The following is a 25,070-nucleotide window of genomic DNA, read 5'->3' on the forward strand; positions in this document are numbered from 1 at the left end:
AATCATTTGGTAAAAGAAATCTTGTTTATTGTAGGATGTGAACTTTGACACAAAGCCACAGTCTGTCCTGTGCATTGTTAATATACATGGCTTAGAACAATTTCTGGAACAGGGTATCACTCAGTAAATGATGAAAGAATGGATAAATCAATGAAGAATGGATTTTTAAGATGTGTTTAATTAAGGGGATTTGACATGATTAGCATTTGTGATTCCAAATCTTGTCTGTGCAAATAGTTCAAGTGTCATTTTGTAGAACCAGCTTTGTGTATCTTTGTGAGGATGTCAGTATGTGGAGAGCTTAAGTGTTCTCGAAGGTCTCACTTCTCTTACTCCCAGCCCACACCATTACCTTAAGTCCCTTTTCACCCCTATACTAACTTAAGCCTTTAAGCAGGCTTGAAAGAGAAAAGGCTCTCTGGCCTGAGGATTGGCATCTAGAGTGCCCGTGCACTTAGCAATGCAAAACACTTGCTCCCTGCACCAATAACCATGATGCGTCTGGATGTCCAGATATATGCCCTTGTCATGCTGGAGGACTAATCCAAGCCATGGTGACCTCTGTTGACATGCTGACTGTCAGAAAGCATACGAAGGTAGGAGGCTCAGTGATACTTGTCAATCATGTCTCTGTGAATGGAATATCCAGGGAAGTTCTCCATGAGTTACTAAAACCTCTGTCTTGGTCAGGACATTTATAATGTCATTCCCTCACAGAATGACAACTGGTTGTTGGAGCAGAGGAATGCCTTAGCCTCATGCATCCATGCCAAGGGCTAGCTTGAGAGAGTCTGTCTTCTACCCTCAGAAACCTACTGTGCTCCTCATATGAAGCAAAGGTCAATTACTAAGCATCCACAAGGAGATCTCGCTTTCAATGGAATAATGTACGTTAGTTGGAACAGGACTCATTATGCTCACAGTCTGACTTTGTCTAGAAAAGAAAAGAGTACAAACCAAGCAGAAGATTGACACCAGCGAGGCCAGCAGATTTTCAAATGTGGAGACTAGGGATGTTTCAGAATATCTGGGCTTGTGTGTTTGGCTATGAAAAAAATTATATTTTTGCTGATTATAAGAAAAGAAGCTGATGGTTTTTTAAAAGAGTCCTATGTAAGTTCATATTTAAAAAATATAAATCTAAAAAAAAAAACTGGTTGAATTTGCAAGCCTTAATTTCCGTATATGTCAAATAAGAATAATTATACAAGTTATAGATTCTGTAAAAAAATACACGAGATAATGATATAATGTACTTTTCATTTTCTTAAATGAGCAGTGCCTATTATTATTAGAACTGCTATTCTTACCTAGGAAGAATTCCTTTTCTTACCTTTCAATCACAGAGGAAGAATGGGTTATAAATCTTGACTGGCATCTTACCTTCTCTTTTGAAAGTCTAACCTAGTAGGATGGCAAGAGAGGGTAATGTTTTAAATGAAAAATCTTAGTGCTAATCTCTACCTGACACATCCTTCCAATTCGAGCTTACATTGAAAGAGCGCTTATTAGGGGGAAGATGATTCCCTGCCTCTCATTCCTCTTCCTTCTACCGGAGCAGAAGCCCTCTACCAGCCCTGCTCCTTTCAGTTTCTGAATATATAAATGGGAGAGAATCTTCGGAACATGATGTATTCTTGCAGAATGGTCTTGGCGACAAGAAAAATGATTGACAACTGCAGAAATTACATCTGAGGTTTGGTCCTTCAGGAAAAGGGGACACAAATTGCCTGTGAATTATCTGCAGATCCCTGATGAGTTCGAGGACAAAGTTTAAGAGGCTTCAGTCTTTCCCCAACACATGGCTTCGTGTACCTCCCTCTGTTATAATGCAAACATCCAGGAGGAATCATCTCTGCAAAAACAGCACCTTTGTTCTCCATCCTTCTCAAATATGGTGATGGCACATGTACAAAAGTCAATGCATGGCCTTTGTCATCCACCCATGCATTTGGACTATGACTCAGAACAGAAAGTAGATATGATAGACTTACAGTCTAAAGAAGAATTGAGGCTTTGTGCTATAAAAACACGTGACATTTATTTCATAAAGTACAAATTTATTTATTTGTATATGGTCTTGGACATGCTAGGCAAGTGCTATACTTCTCAACTATGTCCCTAGCCCGCATGGATAAAAATTGAAGATTTTACACTGTTGACTTTTCTGACGCTGGGTAAGAATGAGATACAGTGGAACAATGATGAGAATAAGGATGTCAATGCACAGAAGTCCAAAAGGAACACGTTTTATTCCTAAGAGTTCATGGAAAGTGCGATGTCCGAGATCCTGCAGTTAGCACTCTGTTTGAACCTATATGGTTTTCCATATTGACTAGAAAAGACACAATGGAGCTTAAAATGTGGTCTGTAAGTGAGCAGTGGTCGTCAAACATTTTGTTACAGATCTGTATTGTGCCAGGAAGCATTCGTGAACCCCCAAAAGACTACCAGAGCTGGATCTGATGCAATCGCATTAGGGACCCTTTACTGCAGCTTGAGCTTTGGTACCCCACCAACCCTGACACAACAGAAAGGTGGAGTCCTGAGCCTAGCTCAGGGAAGCATTTATAGAGGCAAAAAGGGAGTATCCAGCCTGGGTACACATCTGAACCAGGGCCATTGTGGCCGTTAACATAATTTTCTGGTTCTGGGAGACAAACCATAGACTTCAGCTTTTCCCCTCATTGGTGGTTGTTGGGAAGTGAAGTGTCAGAAGCGGGCTTGTAACCCGGGGGAGATACAGATTTGTGAGGGAATAACCTGGAAACTGGACCTAGAAGCAGGTGTTGTGGGGAGTAATGTGGAAACTGGTGCTAGGTATTGACCTGTTAGTTTACTCGAGTTCAACTTTAGGTCAGACTCCCTAAGATGGAGTCTGAACCCAGAAGATTCAGTCTCTCATCTGGATACGGTAAGCGTTAAAGACTGCAAAGAGTTGTGGTGTTTTACTGTGCCCCTTATTAACACATTTCCTGGCTTGTCTGCATCTTTTTAAATTTCACTTTTCAGTAATTCATTTTTGATCGTATTTTAATAATTTGTCCACAATAAATGGAAGGAAAAGAGGGAGTTTAACGTGGATAACTTGAGAAACGCTGTTCTAGAATGTGGTACAGTAACTAGGCAAGTAGAAGCCACGTGATAGTTCTTACCTTTAGTAAGTGCCCCAGGGTTTTTTGACAACAAAGACCTAAAGAGATGCCACACTGAACAGCGCAGAGATGTAGCAGTTTCTGTGTGCGGGGGTGAAAGCCACATGGATGTTCCTCTGGAAGCCGACCACTGAGTTTACAGATCTTCCCCGCTGACCTCCATAAGGACACTGACCCTCGGTTTTGTTCGTCCCTGTCCGTTTACAGTTGGTTTGTCTTTCTGTATATTTTCCTTTCCATCTTTCTTCAGTTATTAGGTCGAGTAGTTGCTTCAGAGCTCCACAGCAGCTGTTTAACCTTCATTGATTATCAGAAGTTTTTTATTGCTTTGAGATTAGGATAAAATGGCTTGTCACTGAGAGGTAAAACATAATGAGATTTAAGCTTTAGTTCAAGAGAGAGATGACGTAATGGCACATGGTCAGATTGGCTTGGGTTAAATTACATCTAGACATTCCAGATAAAACTTTGTAAATTTTTTAACAATTTATTTATATGAGTACACTGTAGCTGTCTTAAGACACACAAGAAGAGGACGTCGACTTCCATTACAGATGGTTGTGAGCCACCACATGGTTGTTGGGAATTGAACTCAGGACCTCTGGAAGAGCAGTCAGTGCTCTTGACTATCGAGCCATCTCTCCAGCACCTACTCCCTGCCCCCTGCCTTTTAAAAGTAAATAGTTTTTTAAGTTTTATTTTTATGTGTGTAAATGTTTTGCTTACATGTATGTATTTGTATCATATGTGTGCTTGGTGCTCATGGAGGTCAGAAGATAGCATTAGAGCCCAGGAACTGGAGTTATAGATGATTGAGATACAATGGAAGTGCTACTAACCAAACCTGGATCTTCTGCCAGAGCAAGTGCTCTTAACTGATCAGCCATCTTCCAACCCTGCCCCATCATCATCATCATCACCACCATCATCATCACCATCATCACCATTGTCATCATCATCTGGCTTCAGTTTCCAATATATGAACAATATATGAACAGCAGCTTTACTGAACTGTGTAACTGTTGCTAAGATTCAGTGACATAAGGTATTAATGGGATGATAATTGCCCATAACAGACCCTCAAAAACATTAGCATTCTTCTTTCCGCATGGTCAGTTGGTAGACTTCAATTACTTTTCTTTAAAATTGTCAGTGTAAATGTTGACAGAGACCCTATGAAGAGCATCAGAGTTTTCAATATAAAACAAAGTAGTATGCCCATGGTTTTAAGAACAAGTGTTAGATTTGGTAGACCATTTGAAAATGTGGCTGAGTCTTCCCAAGGCCATGGACTCTTCACTCTGCCTAGAACTCTGTTACAGAGGGAAGAATTTTCCCAGCCACCTAACTCAGCTCATTATTATTAATCCTTTGTATTAGTACCATTGCTGAAATGATCACATGCCTCCCATTCATACCCCATCCCTCTTTTAAAATGTTCAATATTCATATCATCCAGGAATTGGCTCAAGGAAACCTGCCCAACTTCTGTCCCTTTGTAGAACTGTAGGTTTTTCCAGGGTGCTAAACCTGGCTCTACTCCCCTGCCCCCACCCCCGATACCCCTACAACCCCCACTTAGTATATTTTGCTACATTTTTCCTATATTTTTTTAAGACTCTTTTTTTCCCTTTCAGATGAAGACCCAACCATTCCCTTGCTTGTGCTTAGTGTCAGAGCATTCAGGATAACCCGTCAGTTGTTCCAGATTGGACATTCCATGGCCAAGTCCGAAAAGGTAGCTGACTAGGTTGGTTTCTTGTTTGTTTCAGGTTTTAGTCTTGTGATTTTTATTTCATAGCCCTCCATCACTTCGTGAGGAAATGATATTTCTGGCTGACTGAAAAACAGGGGCACGAACTTCCAACATAGAGAGGAAGCCCTAGAAGAAACAATAGCAGATGAAAGACAGAAGGGTGTGATGAGAGATGAGAGCAAATCTGACAGAAGCAGGAAGAAAGGAAGCCTCATGTGCACGCTCAGCCAATTGCAAGCATTTCTGTCAGGAGGGAAAAGAGGCCAATTAAGCATCAACAGAACAGCTCTGCTCAGTTCTTACTTTGTACTTAATATGCCACTGCCAATGAAAGCAGCACAGAACCCTCCTTTTCTCCCAGGACTAACTTTATAAACAATCAACCGGATTTGAGTCAAAATTGTAAGCTGCCGGCATGTTCAAAATAAAAACAAGCAAACAAACCTGGCATTTTCTGTAAGGGTTGTGAGGGCGAGGGCAGGACAAAAGCCGGGGAGAGGGGTTGCTATAAAAATAACTAGTGCAAACATCCTTGAACTGGTGTTTTCTATAAAAACCCGATGGCTGTGAACTGGAAGGAGTGAAGCCGTGAAGGGGAGACGAATGGGGAACCAAGTGGTGTCTGCTTCTCGTCAGTCAGCTTTCATGCACAAGTCACGGCAGGGTCAGCAACAAACTAACCAGGTGGCAACTCCAGGCTACACTGCCATAAATAACAGTTATGCACTAATGTCACACAACCAGATCTAGATGTAAAGCATATGGGAAGGAAACATTCTGATAGAAAGATCTAGAAACTAGCAGTGCTTGCTCCAGGATCCACTGTTGATACTGGACTTTGGGAACTATAGAGAAAATAAAGTAGTAAGACACTAAAGGGGAAAAAGAGCCCTTTGTATATGATTTTTTTTAAAAATTAGAGTATTTACTTAGAACAAAATCCTTACCCTGGGGGTTTAGGAGAGTGACTACGAGGTGAAGTGCTTACACATTGTTGAGAGGCAGAAATACCACATACCAATTTTCGCTTGAATCTCGCTCTGGCTATTGACTTGTTCTCATGACCTCTGGGAAGTTCCTTGACCTTTTATGCCTTTGTTCATTCTAAACAAAGGAAGGACAGAGCAATAATGTCGATAGAACCTGCACCAGGGGAAGTTACTGGGATTAAGTGAGTCTTTATAAGAAAATCCACAAAGCGCTATCTAGTAAACATCCTCTCCAGTTTACTTAAGCAACTTATTACTTAACTCATTTAGGCTATACAGATTATCTGCTGAATGCTGTCGAAGTAAAATTTTCTTGTACTATCTGATTGTTTTTATTGACAGATGGTCATTGTATGTAGTGCTGATTTCACAAATATAAATTCTTTCATGTTTATCATGGCCACACTCCCCCAATCTTATTTCTTGCTCAGTGTATCTCTGCTTTCTTTCACGAATATATGTGAGTTATGTAAACGTGTGTGCACTTGTGATCCTTTTAAAACTGAAGGTCCACAAATGGGAGGAAACACAAAATATTTGTTTGGGTCCTTTTTTTTCCAGAAGTAGACATCATTTTAATCTGTATAACTGTGTTTCTATACCACATTTTGTTTATTCTCTCATCCGTTGACTGACATCTAGGGTGATTCCATAACTTGGCTATATACCTTATTTGTTTTAAAACCAGCCTCATGAATTACAAAGTTTTATAGGTAAAATAATTGGGACTTTGATGGATTAAGAAATTTATCAATGGGGTCTTATCTAGGCCAATCTTCCAACTTACACTTTACACCAAATGAAAGCAGTAAACGGTTTAAGTGCGCTAAATCCTAAACAGATTTTCTTCCATTTGCTCAAAACGTTTAAATTTGAAGAGAACACACACACCATATGCCCATCTTAGAAGCAAAGGTTAAAAAAATTTAGAGGGGCTGATGTTCTAATATATTAACCCAGAAGTTCATGTTTCTACACATTATTGTGCACTCACTATTTGGGGGGCCAGGAATATAAGGGGGTGAAATTAACATTCTACTGCCAGTTATTTTAAGATGCAGCTCTTAAGTTCTCAAAAACAAAACAAAAACAAAGAACAAACAAACAAAACAGCATTGCTTTCCATGAGAGAGGCTGAAGAACTTTCCAATCACTGGCCAAACTGCTGGCTCGCAGAGATCCTTTCCACTGCTTATCCTCTGCTCACCTTGCTTCTTTGCAGGCCATCTGCTCAGAGCCGCAGAACTGGGCGTGTCTGGAAAAAAAAAAACGCATTCAAATCCCGCGCCCAGACAGCACTTCCGGGTTTCCAGCTCAAGGCTGGAGGAGCACCCGTGAGACCCGGCCCGTGAACTGTGAGACGGGCCGTCTACGTTTCTCGCAGCTGGCAGAGAGGTTTCAATGGGCGTCTGTGTTCCGATCTCAGGGAGGTGAAGCTGGGGACACCTGCCCCTAAAGACACAAATAGAATTCGGTCCTCAGCCGCCACTTCCTGGTTGCTTTGCCCTTACCTAAGATGGCGGGTAGTTGCCTTCGGCCCGTTTTACTGCGGCTGCTCAGTACACTCTGCGGGCGCACACAGTTCTACAGCCCGCCTCTCCCACAGAGGTGAAGCCTGGGACGCGGCTTGTCTCCGCCCCGCGGTGCAGCTAGAGGGGTGTGCTTTGGGGGCTTAGGGAATAGCTAAGGAAGAGGAGGGCCCGGGGTCGTGCCGCAGTCTGCCCTTCCCTAGCTTTTAGGCACTAAGCGTGCACGAGCCCAAAGGTGATTTTTTCCTTGGGCCCAATATGATACTAACCAAAGCCCAGTACGAGGAGATAGCCCAGTGCCTAGTGTCTGTACCGCCCACTAGGCAGAGCCTGAGGAAGCTGAAGCAGAGGTTCCCCAGGTAAGTCCCCATCTCCCCTCTCACAACAGTTACCTTCAGCCCAGTTCCCGCCACCCTGGCAGACATAGAAGCCACGTGTCACACACAAATGGGAGGAACATAGTGACGGGTTAGGACGAAGATCATGAGAATGCTCTCTACCTTTCACCTGCCTACCATACAGAACAGTTAATGGCTGAGGCCCCAGGAGCCACTGGAGCCTTGGAGTTGAATCCAAGTCAACAGATGTTTATTGAAAACATGATATGTATTGCAGGCATGGGGGTGTACACATAGTAGGTGCTTTATAGATGACCAGTGGTTAATCCACAGGTATTAGCAATGGATAATGGGCAATGGGATCTCTGCAAAGTAAAAACCTGATATGGTGGTTTATCGCATTGGCTTGCTGCCAGCTTGGCATAGACACCTAGATCTAGAATGAACAGGACCCTTTAGGGTTGCCATTGGTGACAAGCAAGGGGACCTTGTCTTGGCTGACTATGCAATGAAAAGATTCTTAATAGAGTCGAGGACGTTAGTGTAGGAGTCACACTCTTGAGTCTGGCCATTTGGATCTCAAGGTCTGAAGGTTTTCATTTTGCTGTGGTATTTTAGGATTTCCCCACCTGCTAGGAAAGGTCTTTTAGAGATTATATAACATAGATTTTCCATTTCAAAGATGTGAAAACTGAGATCCAAGCATTACTTGAAGAACCTGTTCAAGACAACTAGGTTATAATTAATATGTTAAATAACACAGGACATTTTGTACATATTTTTTTCTTATTCAAATGTATTATGACATTGAGGAATTACCCCTAATAGAGAGCTTTCCTATCAGTAATGCATAGTCTTTGACCAAGTATCAGCAGAGATATTTCATTGGGAAAGACAAGTTATTGGACAATAGGTACCAATGCAAACTGAAGCATATCTTAGGACCTGATAGTTGGTAGAGCAATTTTCCTAAATTCTAAAGAGAAAAGTTTTCCTCCCAATATTGTTCGTACCTAAGGGTGGTACTATACCCTTACAGCAAGAGGTTTTATAGTAGTTGCTGTTCAAGAACACAGTTGACGAGTTGGAATTTAATTACTGTCATTAGCGGTTTTTGAGTTCTGTCCATGAACAGTGAAATGAGTGGTGACTGGTCATCCAGGGGAAAAGGGATAAGATGAATGCATATATCACATGTATTTTATATTGAGGGTATTATATCATATATGTATACATTTCTGGGGAGTTTGGGAGCTTTTTTTGATCCTTAGCTGTCATTATGTACACATATTACTACTTTCAAAGGAACATTATTGTATATGTGTGTATTTGGATCCACATGTGTCAAGGTGTGTGTGGGGGGTCAGAAGACACCTTGGAATTGTTTCTCTCCTGCCATCAGAAGGGTCTGGCAATGGAACTCACATAGTTAGACTTGGTGGCAAGTGCTTTGATCCACTAAACCATTTCACCAGCCCACTATATGTGTGTATATATGTGTATACACACATATATATATCTCCTTTGTATGGTTATATGTATGGCTACATCCTTAAGTATTTACTAAAGTTTAAAGCTGAGAAATTAAATAAAATGCTACAAAATTTGTTTTGAATAACAGTAAGTATATTATTTGTTGACATTTTATGTATAATAGCCATAATTCTAAAAAAGGTTGAGACATGGTTGTATACTTTTGCAAATTTCTTTAAGATCTGCCCTAGAAACAAGAAGCTGCATCAGTTTTTATATTTAACTGGTTGTTATGGGTTGCTGATAAAAGGATAAGAGGAAAGACTGGAAAAATGGCTCACTGAGGAAAGTGCTTTGCTATGCAGATTATGAGGACCTGAATTTGGATCCTGTAGGAGGCAGCCTCTTCAGGTCCATGTCTCCACTGTTAAGCATCTCGGCTAGGGTCACCTGTGTTGACTTCTGGGAGCCTCCTCCATCCCATGTCTCTGGGACTTCCTTGAGATCCCTCAACCTTCTCCTGACCCTCACCCCCACCTCCCAGGATAGCTATAGATTTCCATTCACTTTCCCGGCCCTCTGAGCCTCTCTCCTGTCTCTCTCCATGAGGTATTTTTTTCCTTGATTGGTGATTGATATGAGAGGATCCAGCCCATGCCTGGGTGGTCTTGCAATGAGTAAGAAAACAGATTGAGCAAACCATGGAGAAACAAGCCAGTGTGCATTGTCCCTCCATGGTCTCTGCTTTAGTTCCTGTTTGTAGGTTCCTATCTTTGTGATGGTCTGTAACTATAAGCTGAAATAAACCCTTTCCTCCCCTCGTTGCCTGTTTGGTCCCAGTGTTTTATAGTAGCAATAGAAAGCAATCTAACATGGGCTATTGCTATGACACACCTGACCGTGTCGAATGGAGGAAAGTTGCAATGGAAGCCCTAGCAGTGAAGAGGTCATGAGAGGCCCTGTCTTAAAATATTGAGAGCCCTAGGAGAAGATATCAGATGTGCCACTAAATGTACATGCATGCATGAGTATACCCACAGGCATGTGGTCATACACATGTATACATTGCCACAGAAAAAGAAAAAAAATAGAAAGAAACTCTAGCCTCATATGTAGTTGCAAACAAAAAGAGAAACTTAATAGGCTTTTTAGATAACTGTGGATTCAAAAAAAAAAAAAAACTATGGTGTTTTTATTACACAAAAACCTAACAAATGCTAGTTCCTTGAAGGCTGACTATAATGTGGGATAAGAAACTCATCAGACACTTGTCACCTTCTTGCATTGTAACCCAGCGGTCTTTTTTGAACTTTCATGGGTCTTTTACCTATGCAATATTGATTTGAACCATACAAACCTTCAAAACGTTGTCACCTTTCATTCTACTGTATGAAAAAAAAAACATGTTTGCTAATCTCACCAGTGATCTCGTTAGAAGTCTGTAAGATTTGAAGCTGTCAAGCTATAGTGATGGATATGAGCTTTCTAATATTTGAATTTTCCCTTGAAAGCTCAAATTTTACCATTGGCAACACATGCTATTAGTTGTTTTCCTTGAAATGACAGGCTCACGTCATTTGTATCTGAGAAAAACGTCTGCCAGATACCCAAATCTGAATAATCATATTTCATTCATTGTTTATTCAAGTAAGAATTGTATTCCCTGGGGGGAAAATGGCTAGCTCAGCTCTGTCAGGTGACTTCCTCCACGGATACTACGATATCTCGATAAGTGGTCCTCCTATTGATTTCTAAATTCAGCATACAGAATTTTAAGAGGATGTGGTTTAATATCACCCAATTAGTGAATATTCTGAAATGAAATAGCCATTTTATTTTTAAGCTGAGTGGACATGAGTTTGGACATGGCTGTAGTACCCTGGCCTCAATTTGTTGTTAGGTGTAAGTTAATAAACTTATCAACTTGAGCGAGGGTTGGGTTTTTGGAGAGACTCAAGAGAGGGTCACTGGAAGGGCATGGGAGGGGAAAGTAATAGAATTTTATTTCTGTGAAAAACACATTAAAAAAGAGTTGGAAGTTTACGTTCTGTAGTGTATGATAGGCACAAATATCAATTGAATAGAAAGGGAAATAGTATTTTATATTTTTGAAAAAAAAAAAAAAGATAGCTTTGACCTTGTAGACCCCTGAGAGGGACTTGGGAACTCCAGGAGGCCACTGTTTGCACTTGAATCCAACCACTGACTGTTTCAGATCAAAGCATATTTATCTTTAAGAACTTTTGCCAGCATTGAGCAGTCATTATTTAATCTTTACTGTGTTGAAGTAAGAATGACTTCTGGTAATTCGAGTTTATATTAGCTTCTTTTCTCTTTGCATTTCTCAGGACCAAAATCAAGGTCTTCATCCAAGCAAGAACAGTAGTATATCTTTGGGCTATCACTGTACCTAGTGTTTTTACAATTACAATAAGTTCTAAGTTGTGTCAATAGTTTTTATTTAATTTTCCTGTTGCATCCATGGAGCCATTTAGTGTTCTATAATGGCTCCATTCTGTGGGAGTACTTGTTTTTAATGAAATTATTATTTGTTGGATGTGCTCATGTTAAAGGTGTTGATTTTTTTTTTTATGTCTTTTTTTGTTTTAGGCGTTTTCTAGTTTGCTTTTAAGTATTCTGATTTTTAACTCCCTTAAATTTCAATTTGTGCTTCCTTTTTTTCCTTTGTCTTGTTTTTGTATTTTAGATTTTTGAGATAGAGTCTTTCTGTATAATCTTGGCTGTCCTAAAAGTCATGCTATAGACCATGGCCTTGACCTCTTGGAGATCTGCTTCCCAGGGAAGGGATTAAAGGTGTGCACCACCACACCTGGCTCCTTTTGTTTTATCCCTTAAGCTCTCACTTTAGACCAGGCTAGGATTAAAAGCTTGTGTGCCATCACTCTTGGCTCATCTTTAAATTCTTTTTGTTTGTTTTGCTTTGTTTTGAGACAAAGTTCCTCTGTGCAGCCCTGGCTGTCCTGGAATTAACTCACCTTGTAGACTTAGGTGGCCTTGAACTCAGATTGGCATACCTTAACCCTGGGGTGCTGGGACTAAAGGCTACCATGCCCAGCTTTAGTGCGGAGTATTCCCAGTTGCAGTTCATTTTGATATCTGCTTAGAGACCTGCATGTATGTTTTCCCCAGCATTAATTTTATTTTTATTCCATGCCTCCTGAGGGAAACCTTACTTCCCAGGGCTTTGTTTTCACTGAAATTGCAAAATTATGTCATTTCAAGCCACCTCATCAAATTTGGGCACTTCTTTTTAACTGTCTGTAGAATTCTTTCCTTCACCTGAGGGATAGAGCTCAGTCATACTTCTCAGCACACACAGACAGGCTGTGGGTGCAGTTCCCAGCGCTGTGTAAGAAAAAACAGAATCTTCCACTTAATGCGAAGAGGTAGAGCTTTGCAAGCTTTAGTTCTTTATACTTTGAAATCTACCCTCATTCTGTTGTTTATTCTGTGCCATTTAGTCGTAGCAGATCTTTCTGCCTTTAGCAGATCGGTGTCTGAGTCAAGTACCTAACTAGTGTCAGGGCTGTATTTAGTGTCCGAGTTTTATACTTCATTTCCTGGGATTCTAATTCAGGAAGACACTTCCGGTCCAATCAACTGTTCCTTCTAAGACTGTGTTATATGCATTCCTGCACAAACAGTCTATTGTTTACATTATATGTATCTGTAAATAAGTTTGAACTTACAGAGAACTCGTAGGAGATTCCAGAGAGTACCTTTTGCCCTTTCCCATTAAATGTTAACATTTTGTATGACCGTTGGACCAATAGTCAGAATTCAAAATTAGTTTTCACATATTATGGTCAGTTCCTTTGCAGATCTTTACTGAACTCCACAGTTCTCCACCCCCTCCCTCCCCCAACACACACTTGGCCTGTTCTAGCATCACAGTCTAGGAGTTCTCCAGTATGTGATATTTCCCGTTTGTCTTTTATGATTTTGATATGTCTGGGGAGAGTATTGATCAGTTGTTTCCAAAGAGTCTCCCTCTGTGTGCTTTTTGTTTCTTCTAATAGATTTAGGGTAGAAAATTTCGACAACAGCACCCCAGAAATGGCATGGCCTTCTTAGCATGGAGTCAGTGGCACATGATGTCACATGTCTTCTTGTTGGATGTAACTTCATTCGCTTCGGTGTGGTTATGACTGCCGAGTGTCTCTAGGGTAAGGTTCCTATTACTCCTTTATTGAATGCCTTTGAGAGATGACATACAGGCAACTTGTTTCTCATCACATCTTTACTGTTTTCCCAGGGAGTTGAGTGTCCATCAGTGGGTCTTTCACAAAACTCAGTAGTTATATTTACCTAATAGTGGTTCAGGTTTTACTGGAGTATTCATCAGACCAGTATCGTCTACTATTGTAATTTTATGGAAAACAACCCTACAGTAAGGCCATGCTGTTCATTGGTATGCGCAGAACTTTTTACCACTTTATCTTAGAACATTTGATCTATAATAATTCACTATGTGTTTACTCCATTTGTGACACAATTTGGATAAAACAAAAAAACAAGGTGTGTTATAATTAATTAGAGTAGCCTATAGTACCAAGAAAACAGATTAAAACATAACTAATGTCTCTATATAATAGAATTATAGAATTTTAGAAATTGAAAGATTTCTTGAATAGGTTCATTCTATCTATCTATCTATCTATCTATCTATCTATCTATCTATCTATCTATCTATCATCTACTTATTTAACTATGTATCTTGAGATGTGATCTTACTATATAATCCTGGTCCAGGAGTACTAGTTCACAGACATCTATGTCAGTGCTGGGATTAGAGGTGAGTGCTATCACACTTATCCTCAAGTACTATTTAAAGGAAAATACACATTTGTTGGAGACTCTTTTACTAGTAAACTAAGCCCTCCGGCACGTGTTTCTGTTTTTCTTTTTCCTTTTTTTTTTTTTTTTTAAATCACGTGTTGACTATTCGGTTTGCTATGTAGTTGAGTTAAACATCAAACGTTTGAGATCATGGTTGTCAACAAGTATCTGTATACCCCCTTGCTAAATCTCTACCCTCGGGCACTGGGCTCTGGGTTTTCTAATTGTGCCTTCCAGATTTGTAGGTATGGTTTTTCTGTGTTGGTCCCAACATCTCCTACTATTTTCCTATCCTTAGATAGTAATGTGGGCAACCATTCATTTAAAAACATAGCTTCATTTCCTGCTCCACATAAAATCTCAAAATTAGTAGTTAAAACCTGTTACTAGGTTCCCTCTGTCTAAAAAGTGTACTCAGCCATCTTCTTGTGATCTTCCTCTGTCTTTAACTAGAATACTGGAGTGAAGGCTGCTTCAGCTATGCCTCTGCCTATGTTGAATTTAGTGGTCCTTGGTGGACTTAGGGTCCAGTACGGTTAGTTACAGACTCGCACAAAAATATCACTTAATTTGTGTTTATTGGAAGTGTTCAGGTTTAATTTGGGGCAGCCATGAGCCACTGTTGACTTTGGATTAGCCCCTGTTGGCCACACAGGATGTATTTTATTTTGTCACATCTTCTCACAAGGAGTCCTGTTTTCCGTTCTTGCTTTTTGCAACCATTTGTCCTAAGGAAACCACATGCTAGCGTAGGTCAGTGCCCCGGCACTGTAAGAGGAGGAGACAAATCTCCGAGCTCAGACGTAGAGGAAGTAGGATTCAAACTCATGGAGTCTGTCTCCTGAATCTTATTTCCTTGGTGCTCCCTGTTAAATTCCTTAAGGTTATGATGAGCATTAACACAGAGCAGGTGAAACTCGTGGTATAGTGCAGAACTGACAAGACTGTAAGGACTGTGAGTGGGATGGCTCTTAGAATGTAGTCATTTGTCTACAGTAGATGAAATCTCTGAGGAGTATCGTTTCCAAACATATGTACACAATTTTGTCTTGAGACAAAAGGCAGTAGGTTAGCAGAAAGTAGAAATATTCATATGGACCAGTTGATGATGTGATGCTGGATAAATACAATTTGATTATCTGATATTTCAGCAAATATCAGAAACTTGCCTTTGATATTTCAGCGTTCCCTAGTTGATTTATGACACTGAACAACTTTTTGGCTTTGGCTCACTAATTTTTAAGAATTTCAGTGGAGTATAACAATGTATTATTAATGCTCTTAGGGCTGGTTTACATAACTGAAATAGTATTTCTGTTGGCTTTGTTTCTTGAAATTGAGTTGAGTGGTGGTTAATTTGTGGTTGGTTTTTTACACTCTGATAATGTTGTGGTGAGCCTGACTTCCAAATAACAGGTGACAGTGGCTCATAAAGGGAGAAAAAAGCTTTTATTGAACCTGAAATGTTGTTTATGGCTTTGCCAAACGATAACAATTAATTGGCAAGAGTGAGGAAGTAGCATTAAGTCATGTACTATCTAGGTGTGCATCTGCAGGTCAGGATGGGCTGGCCAAGTTAATGTGATTGTTTGGTGTATACTTGGGAATAATCTTGTAAAGTGATTTTTTTTTTAATTCTGTAAGATTTCAAGGTTCTGGTTTTGTTGTCATTTTGTAGGTTGGGTCTCTGTTTTTCTGAGAGGTCACTTTGCTTCTGTGTGGCCTCTCTGCTTTCTAAAGTAAGGTTGAGCTTTTGTGAGATATTTACACTTTTCTGTATTTGTAACACTGCCGAGACGAGATGAGCGTGGATTCTCGGTAAAGGAATATTCAGGAAAACCCTTTGCCTCATTCTGAGAAGCAGCCACAGGTTGATTGTTTTTCTTATTAGTTTTGTGGGGAGGATGTTTACATTACTAGAATACTAAATTCATGTTAAGTCAGTGTTTAGGCATCCTATCTCAGCTTTCTCAGCAGTAACCCGTATGAGAATGGCAAAGGAGAATTACATATTTTCTTAGGAAAAAAAGATTGATGGAAGTATGGCACAATAATATTCTATTATTTGACTTTCAATAAATATGGGGTGAATTTACTATTTTTTTTATTATACCCTTTGCCATATTGGTTAAATTTTCTTTAACAACAGAACAATATGTAAGTAATATGTTACAGTCAAGTCTGAAAAGTGACCTTCATAATAAAAGTCATGACAGTTACAGGGGTGGGGTAAACACTAGTTTTTGATGTTGTTGTTTTAATTGTGTTAGTGAAGGTAAATACTATCAATCATTTGATGGAAACTGTCTCTTTTCTACTGATAAATTGCGGACACCTTGGGCTGTTTTATAGAGCACACTGTGGCCGATATGAAACCCTAACTGAAGGAGAATAGGGAAAGAGATAGCTGCGTGTAAGACTGTGGGGATCTTGACACCAGAAGAGAGTGATCTGTTTGTTCCCCATGCATTCGAGATGGTCATTATATAGTGAGCTGGTTTGTGGGGACACAGCAACCAAACTGGGTGTATGTTGATCACAGAGCCACCCTTTCCTGACCACACGTGAAGCTAATGCCGACTCCACACTTCCTCGCTTTCTATGCCTCTGTTCTCAGGAGGCTCATTGCTAACAGTCCCTCAGAATCCAAATCATGTCGAGGGGCCCCAATATGGTTTCCCTCACTTTCCAGTGTGTCACTTGGTGGAGGTGTGGTCTTTCTGTTCACTGACGCCTGCAAACAGAAAATGCATGTTTTCAACCTCCTGTCTTGTTCAGACTGTAACCTGATTCATTTGGGGGTTCAACAGTAGGATTCCACAATTCTCATTTCCAAGCAGAGTAGAAATGTCTCAGAAACTCTTTTAAGTGTTAAAAATGTAGTAGTTCAGCTGCTAAATATGTTTAAAACTATTCAACTTAGCTCCCTAAATTTAAGAACATAGGAGTAAATATTTTCAAACAATGAAATTCATGTGGAGAGAAAGTAAAGTAGATTCATGTCTTTTCATGCCATTGTTCAGTCAAATATTGAACTATTGTCTTTCTCCAACTAAGTGCTGGGTCCTAGTCTTTTTCTGTGATTGTCTGGGAGCAGAAGTCATGTCTAAGCCCCAGACTTAAAATACCTGGTGCACTGCCGCTGCTCCCTGTCCTTTTCCCCTTAACTTACTTACATTTATTTTTATTTTTTTTAAAATTGTCATTGTTAGGACCTAGGCTTTGCTGGTGGAACAAGAAAGAGTAAGCTAATCTACCTCTAATCTTATGTTTATTCTGTTGGAGGAAATGGGCGATAAAGCAGACCCTGGGCATTTACCAGGGTTATCATTTAAGGCTGTTGAAATCCTCAAGTTCTCAGTTAGCATCTTGTAGGCTATCCAGAGCCTCCAGACCTGCAGGATGAGAGCATTTGGTTAAGCTCACTTATCAGCCAGCTCACTCACTGCTTCCTCAGATCAGTGTGCCGGATGAAAGACTCGGATGCGCACACAGCAGGCTTGAATCACAGTTCAGCGTGTGTATTTGTAATTAGTCTCAGGTAGTGGGAACCGGGTCTACGGAGATGGAGGATAAACACCTTGGTTTGACATTTGTTCTTGTTGGCATGCTGTAGTTCCCTGAGACCCTGCCACTTGCAGCATAGTACCTCGGACTCATGGTGGAATGAAACTCTTGTGTCTTATGTGTAGATAGGGTAAAGCAGCATTTAATCAGCCTCCCTCCGACCACACAAGAAATTAAACCAGCAAGAAATGTTTTCAGTCCTTTTTGTTTCTGGCTACAATTTCGTCAAGCTGCTATCTTTTGTTTAAGGTGTATTATTCTACTATTTGTTTTCACTGATAATATTGGTAGGCAAAGCTATAAAATTTGATATTAACTGGCACTTCAAGCCTCATTTAGCTAAGATGGTAAATGGTCTGGGGCTATGAGAGACTTCATTGTATAAAATTTAAAGAACCCACAGACCCTTATAGCCTGCATGTATCAGTCTGCACGGAGCACAGCTCATAAGTATTATTTTCTGGTAGGTGAAGGTAAAAGTTCCCTAGATCTATATTCTCTGCAGCCAACTAATAACATATGGACATATAAAGATAAAACTACCATTAATCCCAAATTTGCATTTGGGATTTTCTTTGCACTGTGTGTTACCTATGTGTGCAGATCATAAACAGTGCTATGTTATTTTGGATTTAGTGGCCTAGAGTGAACTAGTGTTGGGTTCAGGTCACATTTAGAACTGACCCAGTTCACGAATGCTTAAATGAAGAAACTTGGAGAGAAGTAGTGTTCCTTGCTTTCTCTGTTTGCGCGACTGTGGCATAACTTTCCGTGCTTGCTCCTCAGTGGAGAACGGACTCCCACCACACCAATGCCCAGGCAGGTACCAGTGACAAGAGAGTGAATGCAGCTGGCCTGGTTTGGATGTGGCAAAGTAAAAGCAGGATTCTGAGCCCTGACAGGGCAGCTGCTGCTTTGCACTGCTGTCAGGGCTCCTCCTCAGGCATCCAGTCTAGATCTTACTCCCCCACCTCCCAACCCTTTTTTTAAAGGAAAAAAAAAAAAATCCTGAGTGTTTAATGTTTTCAGTTTGCTCGAATTTTTAAAACACCATGTGGGCCAACATTTTCCTGGCCAAACAGAGTAAGTCTGTGGGCTGAGTTTGGCTGATGGCCAGTGAGTGCTGGAACTGTCTCTTCTTGGCTCCGGAGAGTTGATTCTGAGTATCTTCTCCAGACCCTACGGCCCGTAGCTCACACTGGTAGCTAACAGTCTGTGCTGTGGGTCTCATATCACAGAATTTGGAAAATTCTGCAATCCTGGGCTCCCCTTAACCCCAACTTGAACACCCCCAAAGGCAGTTAGTTGTTTAACTCCAAATGCCACAGATGAAGGCTTTTTGCATTACATGTTACATAGACTAGAACATGACTTTTATAGATGTTTCTTACCCTGCTTTGTTCTCATTGACTTGTTTTAGGAAAGGTGCTCAAAGTTCTTCCATCTGCCCTTTATTCGTTCTTATTGTATTAGGCGGTTTCCTCTTTATATGTGGTGTCTGAATTTCTAACGTTGCATCTTCGCAGTACCTAGGAACAGCAGGTATTGTGTATGTCTCACAGTTGATTGACCTAACGCTAAGGGATTTGGAAATGTTCCACCAGTGTTATATACTTGAGGGCTTATCATGTCAGAAGTTATTTCTAGAGAAACTTTAAGCTTAGTAGTTATACTTTTAATTACTAGTTATTTCAACATAAGAAGTGAATATCCTGCTTAGCCATTTTAGGAAAGACAATGGGAAATTCTTAATTGGTTACAAATTAACTTAGTGCAGTTTTCTAGAGACTCAAGTGATATGTTTCTTCTTTTTTTTTTTACATCATAATTATTAGTCATTAGAGAAGGCTGAGGAGATAGGCGGGCATAGTGGGGAATGTGCTTGCTATGCAAATGTAAATACTGGCGTCCAGGTCCCCTAGAACTCATGTGAATGCTGGCTGGGTATGGTGGCCTACCCATAATTCCACCATTCAGAAGGTGGGGTTAGCAGATCCCCAGTAAGCTGTTCATTAGGGTAGATATAACCTAATTAGGAGACCCTGACTCAATGAATAAGGTTCATTGCCATTCAGAAAACTTCACCACTGTCAACCTCAGGCCTTGACACACAAACACATACATATGTATAGGTACACCACTTGACTCATACAGGCTGAAAAATATAATTTTTTTAAGTCTACAGGGCCAGATTTTACATTGTAGAGTGACAAATGGGATTCATAGGGGGCGGCCCCACCAGAGTGACCCAACTGGGTGTGCTGTTGAGTTTGGAGAGTTATAGCCTGGCCTAGACCTTGGTTGGTTACTTAGCTTTGCCTGCTTGGTTAATTATATATAATTTTATAAATTATGGACCCAAACCATATTACCACACACCCAAGAAGGCTGTGAGAATTTTTTATTAAGATTTGAATAAGTTGGTTTGAAGAACTTGATTCCTGAAAATAAACATACAGATCTGAGTTCCTGAATTCCTTGTCAGATAAGCTATGATGGGTTCCTGTCTCCCTTGATGAAATACCTTTATTTACGAAATGAAATCCTTACCGAATCAAATGAGAATATGTAACATATTAAACACAGATCTTGGTACCCTGGCTCCCACGGGTCTTGGTATGGTTATAATTGTTTATTCGAGGATGTTTCTCGCAGTGCTTTTTTGAGTTGTAGTAGAGTTGTAATTAGACTTAGAAAATTAGAAGTGAAAAGATTTTGCCTAACACCAGCTCTTAGTTCTCTCCTTCCTCTTCCTCCTCCTCTTCTTCTCTCCCGTCTCCTTCCTCCATTCTCCCACCTCCCTCCTCCTCCCTCCTCCCTCCTCCTTCTTCCTCTTTCTTCTTCCTCTTCTTCCTTCTCCTCTTCCTCCCTCCCTTCCTCCTCCTCCTCCTCCTCCTCTTCCTCCTCCTCTCCTCTTCCTCTTTCCTCTTCCTCTTCTTCCTTCTCCTCCTCCTCCTCTTCCTCCTCCTCCTCTCCTCTTCCTCCTCCTCCTCCTCTTCCTCCTCCTCTCCCTCCTCCTTCTCCTAGTTGTGCTGAAATCTTGATATCATATTCTGTTTTCTTCCCCCAAGCAATAATGTTATATGAACACTATGTAAGGCATCAATAAAATAATTACATGTGAAAATACTTTAAAATCCCCAGCTCTTAACATTATGATCATTTTCCTTAGTGCAGAGGTTCCATTCTAATGCTGTCACCCTTTAGTACTGTTCCTCTTGTTGTGCTGATCCCCAACCATAAAATTATTTTGTTGCTACTTTATAACTGTAATTTTGCTACTATCATAAACTGTAATGTAAATATTTGACGTGCAAGATATCTGATATGCAAACCTCAAAGGGGTCACAACCCACAGTTTGAGAACCTAGGGAACATTTCCTTCTCAATTTGATAGGAAGGTGATTTGTGTGTTAATTGGTGTATTTGATCAAATACCAGTTTGGATTCTGAGTTTTACTTATCAGGATGCAGCTAGAATCCAAAAACCGTGTTTAGGTACAGTGTCCTCTGGACATAGTGGGCTTGATCATCACATGAATGTGGACTTGGTTCTAGTGTTTAATACAGGCAGTAGTCAGCTTTGAAGAATGTATTTCTAAATGAGCTTAAAGCCATTTGTCATACTAGCACCAATCATGTGAAGACTAATGGAAAATACAGAGTTACATAGACTTTATAAAGAGACTAGAATTATTACTCCTTAAGTCTTTCCTTTTATTAATACATTGTGTTCTAGAATGCTACCTTCAAAGATAGCCTTTAATTTCTGTGCTTCACAGTTCAGTGATAATGACTTGGATGAGACCTCACCCCTCTTCCTTTTCTACTCACATCACAGAGATTCCACAACACTGTATTTAGGTCAAAAGAGAAACTCTCAGGGTTAGATCTACTTTATTTCAACTGGTTCAAATAAAAGTGTTAAAATCACTTTAATGATCTTCGTCCCTTTACAAAAACAATATATTTAAAAACTTGAATGGCATTGACAAAGCGTTGCCTGCAGCCCAGTCTTCAGAAGTAAGCCATAATTATGCTCCAGCTTCTATGTCTGGGGACTCCTATTTGCCACCTGTCTCTTCTGAAGTGTTAAGACTTTGGGTAGCTTTATTTCATCTGGTGGAGGTATGGAGTGAGTGTAGTTTTGGCACATCATCATGGAGAATATTTTATTCATGCGATAGCCTTTTAGACAATTGTATTCTGCACTGTATTACAGTGGCACAGTAAATTGCTGAATTAACTGTCTGCTCAGTATGACTTTAGCATGAAAAATTTGACGCATGGAGTAGGAGAGGTTGGAATATATCAGCCTTTTCTGACAAGGGACTTTGAATTTTGACCTAATATAGGTGACCTTTGTGCACAATAAAAGTGAGCTTAATCTCAAGGTTAAGGTTGAGGTGAATGGCAGGGCATGGTAGGGCTCACGCTGTAGGGAGCAGCTTCTCAGCACCCCTAACTGTTGGCTAAGTGGGACCCTCACACCGTTATTTTCTTCTTAAAGATTAAAAAAATTAATAGCCTATCTAGAAATTTATTTATAGCACACCGTCTGGCTGTTAAACAGCATCCTGGTTCTTCAAAGCTCTGCTCTCTGTTTAATTGTGTTAAGTTCTTTTGGTTTTGCATAGATTATTTCTGAGTGAAAGGTATGAGTGTGATATTGTCTCTCACAGATAAGCTAGCTAGATAGCTAAAAATAAAAACGTTCTATGGCTCATAGGACAGATAGCTGACATATATAAGGTTGGAACTGAAAATATATGTTCTTTTAAGAGGTTTGTTTTTTTTTTCTTTTGACAAGTAGAACCTTTATCACCAAACTTTAGAACTGTCAGAAGAATTTTAAGTGGTACATGCCTTTATATAGATTGTAATTAAGAGGACTCATGTGAGTTATTGTTTTAAAGGGCTAGTATGAATAGCCAGAATTTCCTTTGAAATATGTTGACTAATCCACTTGCATTATAATATAATATAGCATGATGTGCTAATATAAAATATTATGTTTTTTGCCTGCTGTACCTAAAGGAAGATTTTTTTAAAACGTAAATTTCACTATTTAACTCTACATACCTTGTCTGCTTTTTCATAAATAAAATGATAGCCTATCAGATACTAGGAAGAGGCTCTGGTGTTATAGTATCTGAACACCTATTGAATATTCTGCTCGAATAATCGCTTGGAACAACAAATATTTGAAGAGAGTGTCAGAGGCTCACATGGAAAGAACTTCTCCTTTTTTAATCGAGCCTGCAAAATCTATTCCCCAGGACTGATCAGCTCTGAAGGGCTGGGGTTTGATGATCAGGATGGCAGGAAACCATGCTCTCAGGACATAACACATTGACGAGGCCATCCATCATTTGTTAGCATACGCCGAAATGTGGGCTGTGTGTGCAGAGGCCTGTGATTTAGTAAATACTTGGGAGATGAATAGAGCTTACACACAGGGGAAGACATTGCTGTCCTTCAGCAGCCTGAGACCCACGCTCCTGCTGAGAAGGCCATCTGACGGCACATCATCAGTAACTGGCCTGTCACAGTCAGCGGTGCCCACCGACCATCGCAGTATATTAAATGCATTTTTAATATCTGCTTGAGTAGATTTAATGAAGAAAATTTAGTTTCCATACTCCAAGCACTGCTTCCTCAAGTGTTCGAAAGCATGGACTCTTCCCTTCACACAAAAGGGGGAAGATCATGCTAGCAATAGATTCAAAAGGGGTGCAGATAAAATAATATGCACACATACAAAAAATTGCTTTTTATCAGAATGCCCTTTTTTTTTTTTTTTTTTTTTTTTTTGTATAAAAGCTCTTAAGGGAAGCAAGCAAGCAAGCTGTAGATTTGGGTTAATTTCTTAGCCTCAACTCTCCTTAGAAGCTCTTTGTGTGGGAACTTGCTAGTAAAGGGATGTAATGTAAAGCTATGGCTTTGGAAGGAAACAGTACAAAGGCCATGATGGGGCATGGGTTGTCCAATCTGTGAGTAGGGAGATTCACCCTTCGGTTCTATTGTACTTTGAGACATTGTTGTGTGGGTCTTTGGGTTGTTACCTAAAGATATAAAAATAAGGTTTCTTTCCGTTTGTTCCTCCCAAGTGATGGAATATCGATTATTACTTGTTAACTTGTTATCAGTATTTTTTGCTTGCTGTCTTGTAAAACAGCACAAAATGAATTTAAAAATTTAGTGTTCTACTTTCTTAGACTGTAATGCCTCTTTAAAATTATAATTTTAATATTTTTTTTTGATTAGGCAAAGTATAGGCTCAGTGTCTAATGAGTTTCAATTGCTGACATTATTTACTACAAAACAGCAAGACAACCAATTAGATATTGTTGCAAGTGGGCACTTTAAAGGTTTCCCTCTTTTAAAAAAAAAACCAAACCAGGAGAATGTGCTCTGGTGTTCACAGAAGCAGCAGCTAAGGAATGGGATCTATAAATCTGACTCCCGCATGTGTCAAAACAGTAATGTATTAAATGCATATTATTATAAAAATTTAAGACATGTCTTAAACACACTTACATTTTTATAACACATGGCAATATTAAATAATACATTTCCTTGTTAGCATCTGTTTGCCGTCATTGTTGGCAAGACCTGTGATTTATTGCTTAAATTAATGACCAAGACCGTTTTGGACCTGATATATGCCCCTAAGCTTATTACATCACTAAATAAAGTAAAATGTATGTGCTTGTGACAAAGTTATTTTTATAATTGTTTATCCCTTTAAAGTGCTCCATTCAGCGATTCACTGCAAGGTTCACAATGGTTGGCTTGTGACCAGAAAATAATCTCAGAAAGGTAAAATATATTTCTTGTCTAGAAATAAAATGCCAGGGTGATGGTGTTGATAGGGGAGCCCGCAAGCCCATGCAACACTCAACCCCTTTTCTTCAGTGCTCTCTGTGAACTCTTACTGTGTGTGTTAATGCACAGCCTCTCCGCCTTCATCCCACCTCTCGAGACTGCAGATGCAAGAGCTCACCTTGGTACCCAGCCATGTATGTGGGCCAAGTGTTCTGACCTGACCGCAAGCCACCAGGGTTAACTCTGTTCTGAACTCAGTGTTCTGCAGGTGCCATTGCTGTCACACCTTAGACGAGGTTCTTTTCCCACGTGCAGCCTGGAGATGGGAACTTGCTGGGTTTCTGTGTTGAACTCTGTTTGACTTCATAGCTTTATCTTTCTCTTCTGAAGATCCAGTGTGACAGCCCCTTGTGTATTTTTACAGTGCCCTGTAATTCATCAGAAGGCACTCTGCCACCCGACTCGCCAGGTGTTATTATATGGCTCCCTGGTTTTCCCCTCCGCACGAAGTTTCTCGGTGACTGCCAGCTCTCCTGTCATTGGTAAGAGAGGTGGAGATCTTGAGAGCTTACACT

The 25,070-nt window shown here is 40.1% G+C and overlaps 1 protein-coding gene across 1 annotated transcript in view; it reads left to right on the forward strand.

The window, feature by feature from the left end:
• Positions 1-7,503: 7,503 nt before the first annotated feature.
• Positions 7,504-25,070, forward strand: part of C5H15orf41 (chromosome 5 C15orf41 homolog) — a 198,785-nt gene continuing 181,218 nt past the window's right edge. The window contains exon 1 of the mRNA XM_032903901.1: positions 7,504-7,788. Within this exon, the coding sequence (XP_032759792.1) occupies positions 7,688-7,788 (101 nt within the window). The 5' untranslated portion in view covers positions 7,504-7,687. The remainder of the gene's footprint in view (positions 7,789-25,070) is intronic.

Source organism: Rattus rattus, chromosome 5, assembly GCF_011064425.1.
Source record: "Rattus rattus isolate New Zealand chromosome 5, Rrattus_CSIRO_v1, whole genome shotgun sequence".
Taxonomy (NCBI): Eukaryota; Metazoa; Chordata; class Mammalia; order Rodentia; family Muridae; genus Rattus; species Rattus rattus.